The 11,286-nt window shown below is 46.4% G+C and overlaps 1 protein-coding gene across 4 annotated transcripts in view; it reads right to left on the reverse strand.

Moving 5' to 3' along the window:
- Zcchc17 (zinc finger CCHC-type containing 17) overlaps positions 1-11,286 on the reverse strand; it is a 41,853-nt gene that overhangs the window by 24,174 nt on the left and 6,393 nt on the right. For 2 of the 4 annotated variants that reach the window (XM_021200187.1, XM_029539687.1), the window contains one exon: positions 7,562-7,619. The exons of the other annotated variants lie outside the window; for them this stretch is intronic. In XM_021200187.1, coding sequence (XP_021055846.1) covers positions 7,562-7,619 — 58 coding nt within the window. The remainder of the gene's footprint in view (positions 1-7,561; positions 7,620-11,286) is intronic. 4 annotated transcript variants of the gene reach the window in all.

The raw sequence follows: 11,286 nt of genomic DNA on the forward strand, positions 1-11,286 counted from the left end.
CAGAGGCAGAGGCAGAGGCAGAGGCAGAGGCAGAGGCAGAGGCAGAGGCAGAGGCAGAGGCAGAGGCAGAGGCAGAGGCAGAGCTCTGAGTTCAAAGCCAGCCTGGTCTACAGATGGAGTTCCAGGACAGCCAGGGCTACAGCGTATGACCCTGTCTTGAAAAACCAAAGCAATAAAAACAACAACAACAACAACAAAAACCCCACAAAGCTCAAAAACAATTTACATGCTCTTAACCACCAAGCCATCTCTCCAGCCCCTTAAGTAATTTTAGAATGCTCCTTTCCTGCTGTTGAAGGTGAATCCCTTTAGAGAACAACCTTCTTTCTATATTCCAAGGTAACTCCCTGCTGCGGGCCCAAGACAGTCTTGTCAATCAAGGAACTCCATCCTCCTGACCATAGCAATTGGAACCATCCTTCTCAAAAACACACCAACTACAAAATGCTGTAAATATGCAGCCTGACCAGTAGGTGGCAGGAGTCTGCCAGGGAAAAGTAAAGAACACAGATCAAGAGTCTGAGCTAAATCATCTGTAATCCAAGCAGACCGGAGAGGTCAGAGCTGGAGGCTATGAACAGAGATCCCTTCTTTAAAGGCAAAACAAAACATAAATGCCTGACACATCTGATACTAGCCGAGGAAGAAACTAGAAGTCCTTGCTTGCAATATCCGCCCAAACCACGTGTCTGCCCCTCTGCACCAGTCCTGGCTGTCAGTCTCATTATAACTACACCTAGGAATCCTGCTCGAGAAAATAATCAGGCTGGATTGTGCTGTGCACCCAGGCTGACCGTGGCCATGCAGACTCATCTACTTGCCTTAGCTGCCTGAGTAGCTGGGGCTACAGATGCAGGCTGCCATGCTGGCATAATGCATCATGACAGGACAATCTAGAAGCAAACTAACGCCCAACACAAGCACGGCAATTACACCAATCCCAGTCTGTTGCCAGAAGAGCCAGCCAAACATGCCAGTGATTCATTTCATAGTAAAAATGTGTACAGTACTGTGTATATCCAGCATTTCCTATGGCAAAGTAAAGAATAATACAAAGTTACATAGTGTGACTACAAATGTTTAAAAGTGCATCTTTAAAATGTTAAGGAATTACTCAAAAAATGCTAACAATGGATATAGTATCTGCGCTGGCTAGTTTTTTGTCAACTTAACACTACCTAGTCATTTGGGAAGAGGGAACCTTAACAAGAAAATGTCTCCAACACACTGACATATGGATCCAGGCAGGTGGTCCTGATGCTGTAAGAGAGAAGGCTGAGCGAGCCACAAGGAGCAAGCCAGCAAGCAGCACTCCTCCATGGCCTCTGCTTCAGTTCCTGCCTTGAATTCCCTCAGTGACGGAATGTGACCTGAGAGATGTAGGCTGAATAAACCCTTTCCTGGCAGGCACATGCCCTTGAGAGAAAGAGGCACATAGATCTTAGAGTCCGAGGCCAGCCTAGACTATAGACTGAGTTTCTGAAAGCCAGGGCTACACAGAGAAACTCTATCTCTAAAATCAAACAAACAAAACAACTGGAAACCCCCTTTCCTCCCTAAGAGCTTTTGCTTTGTTGAAAGCAATATTACAGACACTCTTTCGCTTATTTTCAGTATGTTGAGAGACTTCTTGGTTTCGTCTCTGAGACAGGTTCTCACCTATATGAGCCAAGCTGGCCTCAAACTTGTCAAGCCTGACTCAGCCGCTACTTACAGACAAGCACTACCTCATCTGGCTGCTGAAGTCTCTTCCTCTCTAACAACTCGCCCCCCCCCCAACATGAGTATTTGTACATGCCTGAAATGCATGTGTTTATCCCTTCTATTTGAGGCTTCTATTAGAAGCCACTGTTTTCTTTATCCGTGGTCAATGGGTCCCTTACATCTAAGACAGATGATTCTATGGATTGGCATTTCTTCTCCAAAATGCCTACTGTGTAAATATGTAGATATAATATAAGCTATGTTTTTAATTAGGTCACATATAATCTCCAAACTGAGTATAATCATGCCTCCAGGGCTTTTAATCCATGAACCATGATAGCACAATGAGCAGTCCTGCCTAACTGTAAAGTCTGAAGAGGAAATTCAGATGCCCTGAAGGATCGGGAAAGCTCACAGTTGGGCATTTTTGACTATGATAGTTCTCTGACAATTGAAACTCCTTCCATCCCTCCATCGGGGATGTATAAGGAAATCAATGAGCCCGGGATATCCAACAGAACATTATGTGTCCTCCTTACAACTAAAGATCTACTTACCGGAAGCCACAAGGAAACACTAGCAATTAAAGAGTATGTCCTTCTCTTACCAAGCATGGCTGCCTGTTTTTCTTTTGTTTTTTTGTTTGAGTCGGGTTTCTCTGTGTAGCCCTGGCTGTCCTGGAACTCACTCTGTAGCCCAGGCAGGCCTCAAACTCAGATCCACCTTTCTCTGCCTCCCAAGTGCTGAGGTTAAAAGTGCGTGCTGAGTAGCTTGTCAGTCTACTCTAGCAGATTCTCCACACGCAGACACAAAACCGTCTTACTTTCCTCCCAAGACTGAATCCTGAGGTGAACACTGTGGCACCGAGCTTTACTCTCGGCTCCTCGGCCTGCATTCCTGCTGTGAAGCCACAAATGCCCAAAGGGCATATCAAATCCATCATCATGTTCAATAAACTCAACAAGACACTTAAACAGAGAGTCCCAACTGAATGTCTGTCAGCACGAGGAGAAAAGAACACAACCGAGAGAGAGAGAGAGAGAGAGAGAGAGAGAGAGAGAGAGAGAGAGAGAGAGAGAGAGAGAGAACACGAGCGCACATGAGCGCTTATTACCACTGCCTAGAATGTCTCCCCACTGTTTTAGAGCCAACGTTAATCTCTTTCATGGCTTCCACCGGAAAGAGAACAAGAAGGTAAACTTGCCAGTTCACAAGAGACCAGGTACAGTCAGAGCTTGGCAAAAGGAACCCTCTGCCTTATCTCTGGCGTATGGTCCCTCTCTAGCCTGCTCGGCGAGTCGTCTCCAGTGAATGACGTGTGACAGTAACACTTGCAGAGAAGTTAGTGTTTTCACACCCTTTATCCATTGGGATTAGATATGGTCAGACATTCACTAACACAGATATTGCAGGCAAAAATGGATCAAGGATGGATGAAAGACAGTTCTATTGATCAAATAACCAGAGCCTAAAATATGCACACCATCCCATTCCACAGATGAAGAAACTAAAGACTCAAAAACCAAGTGATTTTCCCAAGTCAAGAAACTGGTAAATGGCTGAGCTGGGACTCGAACTCATGTGTTTAGGCAACAAGACTCATGACGTCTGGTATCTCTCCGACACTGTACTAGGCCCAGAGCCATCTGAACGACTGAGGTGGATTCGGGGCAGTCGTCATTACCTTCCTTACACATGCTTTAATTTGTCCCTGTGTGTCATCGGATAGGGCTTTACTGTTCCTATGACAGCCACAAGCAGCAGAGCTAATTTACATTTCATGGGTACTACAGTACTGGACTGCAGGCGTGGTAAACTATAAAACATAAAGCTACGCTGGGCTGGGTAGAATGGCACTCACCCATAATCTCATCATCTGGGAACCTAGTGCAGAAGGATTACTGTGACTGCTAGTCCAGGATACAGGATGGGGTCTTGCCCCAAGAAACTAAAAAGGGTAGCAAGCTGGCTCAGCAGCTAACTGGCTGCAAGCTTGAGGACCTCAGATCAATCCCTGGAACCACACAAAGCAGAATGCAGAGGCTCACATCTATAATCCCAGCACTCCAACAGGGGAGCTGCCCGGAAGTTTACAGGCTAGCCAGCCTGGAGTATGCAGCCAGGCAGAAATAAGAGGCAGCATCACTAATGTGGAAAAAAGAGAGCTGACTCCTGAAAACTGCCCTCTGACCTCCATGCGCGCGCGTAGTCTCTGGGCAGGCAGTCACAGGAAGAAGAATCCAATAATGAGAGTAATGAGAGGACTGAAACACTTGGTCCCATCTATCCAGCTCCCACAGCCTGGAATGCAGGAGTGGGGAGCGAGCAGCCTTTAGGACAGTCCTTGCACACATCCATGTAGTTCATGTGTCGGCATGGAGTATGCAGTGCTGGATAGAACAGATTCAGGAGCACCTTCACCCGACTCCATTCAACCTGCCCTGTGTCCCTTCCATTGTTTGTTTATTCCTGAACTGTACTTATTGTAAACCAGCAAGGGGGAATAAATGCTTTCCTGAGTTCGGTGAACTTTTATTTTGGTGTTTTCTTTGTTTGAGACAGCGTCTTACAGTGTAGCCTTGGCTGGCCTGGAACCCATGATGTAGATCAGGCTGACCTTGAACTCAGGTATCTGTCTGCCTCTGCCCGCTGAATACTGTGATTAAAGTTGTGCCTCACTATGCCCTGCTCCTTCTTTTTTAAACAGAGTTTCATGTAGCCCAGATTAGCTTCCAATTTATTACGTAGACAAGGCTGCCCTGCTTTCTGATCTCCCTGCCTTTGTTTCCCAAGTGCTGGAATCATAAGTATATACACGATACCTGATCTACTCTAATTACCAAACTTAAGTAGGGGGTCATGAACACCTCTAAGTTAGACTGGCCGATCATCTTTAGGGGCATCTGAGAGGTGGTAAGTTTGTGGGACAGAACCCCTTTAACTATAGGACCCTGACATTAATTCAGGGTTAATATGTCAGAATTGAATTGAAAGTTGGATATCTTGTTGGTGTCCAAAAAAAGTGAAAAACTGGTTTTTGTGACACAACTAATGAGAACAAATCTGTAACATTCCCACCAGCACATAAAGTTCCATTGAGCAAAACTACAGAGGCAAGGTTAGGGCCAGGGAGAGGTTCAATGGGTAAGGCCCTTGCCAACAAGCCTGCCGACCTGAGTTCAACCCTGGACCCTGCAAGGTTGAAGGAGAGTGCCTCCAAGTTATACTCTGACCTCCACACAAATGTTATGGCATGTCCCCAAGCCCCATTTGCATACACAAAACAAACAAACGAATGTTAAAAAAAAAAAAAAAGAAAGACTAGTTTTGATCTGAACACCAGTCTTTAACTTGGTAGTAGTTAAAGGATTCTGCAAACAGACTCTGAGAAAGTAATTCAAATTAGCGCCTCCCTGAATGAGATGTTACACTCTAATCAGACCACAGCTAACTCATCGCGCAGACCTCCGAGGCGGGACCCAATGATAGCCCCCTTTAGAGAGAAGCCAGATACTGCAGGGAAGTCAGCTACTCGGTTATCCATCACACCTACACAAGATGCTAGGATTAGAGCGCCCAGAGTCTACCTAATTATTTGGCTTCCTGAGCTCTCGCTGTGAGTCTGCCACAGCTGTCAGCTGACAGATCCACTTGTAAGCTGTCAGCCACTATCACAGGCATTATCTGACAGGGAACAGCCATGAGCAGGTGACAACTGACTGCTGAAAGGTAGCAGGCTTTTCATCTCCACACTGTCCCCAAAGTGTCACATAAATGCCCACACGAAATTGGTACCAGCAGCCATAGCGCGTACACTAACAAGAAGATCTGTCTTTAGGCAGGAAGAGGTGTGAGGCCCGAGGGTGGGGTGAGCTCCACCTCCCCAAGTCCCAGCCAACATAAAACTCAGAACTTAATTACCGCTGCCTGCCAGCTTGAAAACCATGGGCAAGCCATTCAATGCAAGGATGAAATGCATCGCACAGTTGTCGCCAAGGCTAATGGCACAGTGTTATAAGCCACAGATCTGTACAGCTTTCTGACAGAAAAAGCTATGAAAGACTCCAAAAAGTGAAAAATCCCTTCCTCTGTACGCCCTTCTCTCAGCAAGCCAACTCGCCACAGGAGGCCACTGGGAGGAGTTTTTTCTACAGTCTCTGAACAGTCAGTCATTCAAAATACAGAGACACAGTATATCAGTATATACTTTCTAAACGGGTAAGGGTGCACATACTGCACGAATGCTCTATGACTGGTTTTTAAATTATTATTATTATTAGAGTCTTCCCATGTCAGTAAACCAAGATCTGCCTTGTTTGTTTATTTGTTAGTTTATTTTTTTGTGGTTTACTTGATTTTTTGAGACAGGGTCTCTTACTAGATTGCTTTGGAGGGCCAGAAACTCACAGGAACCCCCTGCCTGTGTTTCCTGAGTGTTAAGATGAAAAGCGTATGCTACTGGCGGCTGGTGAGATGGTTAAGAGCACTGGCTGCTCTTCTTGAGGTCATGGGTTTGAATCCTAGCAACCACATGTTTCCATGATAAGAAACAAATAAAAAATAGCCAGTGGGCCAGAGCGAAGGAGAGGGGGGTGGGGGGAAAGAAAGGAAAAAAGAAGAAAAAAGAAGTGTATGCTACCATGCCCAGCTTTTTGCTTTTGTTTGTTTGTTTTGTTTTGGTTTTTGAGACAGGGTTTCTCTTTGAAGCCCTGGCTGTCCTGGAACTCACTCTGTAGACCAGGCTGGCCTCGAACTCAGAAATCCACCTGCCTCTGCCTCCAGAGTGCTGGGATTAAAGGCGTGTGTCAGGGACACACACATGTGGAAGTCTGAGAACCTGCATGAGTCAATTCTCTCCTTCTACCATGAGGGGTCAGCATTTTGAACTCAGGTTCTGACTTGGTGGCAGGTGCCTTTACCCACTGAGTCTGTTTTGTTTTCTGTGGCAGGGTCTCATGGCCCAAGCTGGTCTCACACTCAAGCACAATACTGCCATCATGGACCCCAGAAAGCTGGAACTAAAGGCATAAGCCATGACATGCAGCTTTGTTTCAGATCCTAAAATTCCTTCTTTCAACCACGGGGTCCTCTTCAGCTCCTCGTTCAGTGCCCTGCCTTAGTCTCCACTGTCCACGGCCAGAGCCACTTTCTTTTCCTTATCCTACAGCCTCCGAGACCAACCTACTCTTCCAGGTGTGCGTGTGCAGGTGCACACGTGCATGCAGGAGCCACAGTGGGACAGCGGGTGTCTCCCTCCAACTCCCTCTGCTGCCAGGCCGTGAGTCAGTGTCTCACTGAACAGGCCGGTTGCGGTTTAGGCTAGGTTGGCTGGCCAGTGAGCTCTCAGGGTCCACTGTCCCTGCCCTCCAATGCTGAGGTTACAATGTATGCTGTGTCTGGCTGTTTATATGGGTGCTGGAGATTGAGCTCAATTCCTCATGTTCTCAGACCCATCTCCTTAGCTCCTTTGTTGTGGTGGTGGCTTTAATTTTTTGAGACAGTCTCACGGTGTAGTCTTTGAGTGTTTGTGAACTTGTGGCATCCCTCCTTCCTCTGCTTCCTGGGTGCTGAGGTACAAGCTTGAGCCACCACATACTGCCAAAATGTTTCTCCAGTTGCTTTTAAAAACAAACGTCAATCCAGTGCTCAGTTACTAGAGGCCGGTAACCCTAAGATCAAGGCACGGGCACTGTGCACATACACAGGTAACACGCACATAAAACTCTTCATCCCTATTGCTACACTGAGAACCAAGTAAACTAAACAAGCAACTATCTGGAAAATGTAGGTTCTAGAGGGAGGATGTGGGGCCAATGAGTGTGGTGGAAGTGCTGAATTCCCCATTAAGGGCTCCCACCTTGCTTCCGACAGCCTGGGATTTTGATAAAAGCTCCATAGTCTGTCACCATAGCAACCTATAAAGACAAAATAAAAAATCAATGTTGCACAACTGAGAATCAATCTTCTCTTTATTGTTTTTGACAGAGGCTCTCAGGTAATGCAGGCTGGCCTCCAATTCACTGTGTAGGCAAGGCTGACTATGAAGTTAAACTATATTCTTCCCAGAGCCACCATGAAGAAAGGGTTATAACCCTAAAATTCTACTGTCTTGAGAAACAAGCTATTTGAAAGTAAGGATAAAACAGTTTCAAAAAAACCAAAACAACAACAACAATAACAACAAAACTCAACCCCAAACCAGTACAATTAAGAGAGCACGACAAGGTGGAGCCAGAGGGTTTTAAGAAAGATAGTAAAGGGGCTGGAGAGATGACTCAGTAGTTAAGAGCAGTTGTTCTCACAGAGGACTCAGGCTCAATTCCCAGTACCCACGCAGTGGCTCACAGCCATCTATACCTCCTTAGTGCCCTCTTCAGGCCTCCAAGGACACTGCACACCTGTGGTGCATAGGCACACATGCAAAGGGAAGCAACCACACATATAAAAGGATAAATATTTTTTAAAAGGTAAGAAAAGATGTTAGAAACGGGCTGGCCCAGTCAGGCCCAGTGGTGCACAGCTGCATGGTCCAACACGGGGTGAGGGGAGGCAGGGAAGAAGACATGGAGCAGAAGGGTGCCAGGAGTCCACGATTATTGGCAGAGTGGAATTCTGCCTCAAAACCAACAAAGACTTTAGCTGGTCCAACCCTCTCATCTTTTCAAATGAAACGAGTGAAGGCCAGAGATACCAAAGACTTACCCCAGCTCATAAAGTATTTGTTCTGTGTGAAAATGGTCCCAGATGAAAAAGTATTTCCCTTTTTATTTTAAATTGTTTATTTATTTTATGAATTAGTGTTTGCCTGCATATATGTATGTGCACTATATACATGCCTGTTGACTAGAAAGGTCAGAAAGGACACTGGATGGCCTGGAACCGGAGGTATAGATAGTTATGTGCCACCATGTGGGTACCAACTAAAGAACCTGTGTCCTCTGTAAGAGCAGCAAATACTCTTAACCACTGGGTCATCTTTCCAGCCCTAAGTCCTCCCAGTTTTAATAAAAATAAAAGCAAATGTCTTCCTCCTGTCTCAGCTAAAGCACTCTGAAATTGTTCTAGATTCTGAAAGGCAGGTTGAGCAACCTCACACTGGCATTATTAAGGACCACAGTTATCGGAAAAAAAAGTAACAGCAGCATCCAGAAGTTAGGGCCCAAACCACCTTGCTGCTGTAAATTAAGACAAAATAACTTCTCAATCCTGAGACCCCAGGGCCGCATTATCGTCTTTAGAGGTAATAACAGACCTTAATTTTGCATATCCCAAAGGGAAAAGTTAATGAGCTTCAGAAAGAATCGTTCAAGCCTTCGGTGAGGCAAGGTGCTCTTGCCCCTTCCAGCACCAGGTGTCTCCACCTCTGTATCTCCTAGGGAGTCGTCAGAGTGGAAATTAACAGGATGGCACCTGCTGTAGATGAGCACACAGTCTTCCTGGGGTCCCAAGAATCATCACTCAAATGACTCAGGAGGACGGATGGGGGGAGAAATTCAGTCATTATCTCAACAGAAGCTCGGGCCTTGGGTAAAATAACTTTCCTTCTTTAGATAAGAACCTGCACTACCCTGAAACCTGCTCTCCTCATAATGTGAACACTGAACCTGAGGCTCAGAACTGGTCCAGCGTTGGAGAGCAGTGCATCTAGGCACAGAGCATTCTTTATCTGACTCCAGCAATATCTCTACTATCACTGATCGCCCTCTGGCATTTCCTTTGTCTGTGGTGAATCTAAGACAAGCCCTAGCTCCCACTGCTATCCTTATACCCCTGCCATGTTTAATAGACACTGGCAGCAAGATCTCAGAGGACAAGAAGGAAATGGATGCTGGCTTCTCATCTGCTCAGTCACTGCACACTGCCACCATCCCTGCTACGCCCATTAAGAGAGATGAATCCTAGAATTCCAGCTGGACAAGTCACAGTATCAGCCTGAGGGACAGCTGTATTCCATTATTTATGAAGCAGCTATGTATGCCAGATACCAAGGCAGAGAGCAGGAAATAAAAACAGATGCCTACTGGGAGGTGGTGGCTCACACCTTTAGTCTCAGCACTAAGGAGGCAGAGGCAAGGAAATCTCTCTGAGATGGAGGCCAGCCTGGTCTATAGAGCTGGCTCTAGAACAGTCAGGGCTACACACAGAATTCCTGTCTCAACAAGGAAAAAGTAAAGCCTAAGCTGTTTGTAAAAGAATCTGGATTTCCAAGATGGAGCATTCCAAGCAGCTAGCAAATTAAAACTGCCACTGCGGCCAACACTAGGGCAGAAGCATCGGAACACCCTGACCTAGCAGCCCCTCCACTGCCACTCACTTAAAACATCCTCTGGTGTGGCTTCTGGCTCCTTCATATGTCAGTGTGAGCCTGCAACCAGTCCCAGCTAGATTTTGGAGACAGCAGACTTGGAAGATTTAGAACACAGCCCGGTCATTTGTTAACCACTGGGTGATTACTGGGCCTCTGAGAAGAGCCTTCTACCCACTAAAAGAAGTTACTTATATGGAGAATTCATAACCCTCGGTGTGAGTGTGTGTGTGTGTGTGTGTGTGTGTGTGTCTGCCAAGCTCTCGAGCACTCACACACTAACACACTTCCAAAGTTTAATCTTTTTTTTTCTTAATTTTGTTTCAAGTTTGTTTTCAGATGGGGGCTTACTGTGTAGCTCTGGCTGGCCTAAACCTTACTATGTACACCAAGCCTATCTTGCACTCAGAGATTGGACTGCCTCTACTTCCCAAATGCTGGGATGAACACCTGGCCATTGTTTTCGATCTTAATGTAAACTAGTCCTCCATGTAAATATTAGCTGATAAACTCATTCTGTAGACCAGGCTGAACTCAAACTCACAGATCCACCTGCCTCTGCCTCCCAGGGGCTAAAGGTGTGAACTTTTCTTTTAATTGGTTTGTTCAAGACAGGCTATCACTCAGTAGCCCAGGCTAGCCTAAATAGATAGGATCCCCTTGCCTGCAACTGTCAAGTTACAGAGAGTAGACTCGGAAGCGTGCACTGACATCATGCACCAGTGTGTCTGGAGAACCTTACACCGTGTGCTGCTGAAAAAGCATCAGGACTCTGAAGTTCTTCAGCACTCAGGAGGTAGTGGGAAGGGAACCACAAGTTCCAAGCTGGCCTGGACTACAGAGATTTCTAGACTGTCTAGACTGTTGTCAACATGGCCCAAGCTAGAGAAGAAGGAAGAAGGAACCTCAACTGAGAAAATGCCCTCACCAGACTGGCCTGTGGGGACATTTTCTTGATTAATGATTGATGTAGAGTACCCATCCCACTATGGGTGGTGCCATGCCTGGGCAGGCAGTCCTGAGCTGCATAAGAAAGCAGGTTAAAAGCTGGGCGTGGTGGCACACGCCTTTAGTCCCAGCACTCGGGAGACAGAGGCAGGCGGATTTCTGAGTTCTAGGCCAGCCTGGTCTACCAAGTGAGTTCCAGGACAGCCAGGGCTATACAGAGAAACCCTGTCTTGAAAAACCAAAAAAAAGCCGGGCGTGGTGGCGCACGCCTTTAATCCCAGCACTCGGGAGGCAGAGGCAGGCGGATTTCTGAGTTCAAGGCCAGCCTG

This window comes from Mus pahari, chromosome 6 (assembly GCF_900095145.1).
Source record: "Mus pahari chromosome 6, PAHARI_EIJ_v1.1, whole genome shotgun sequence".
NCBI lineage: Eukaryota > Metazoa > Chordata > Mammalia > Rodentia > Muridae > Mus > Mus pahari.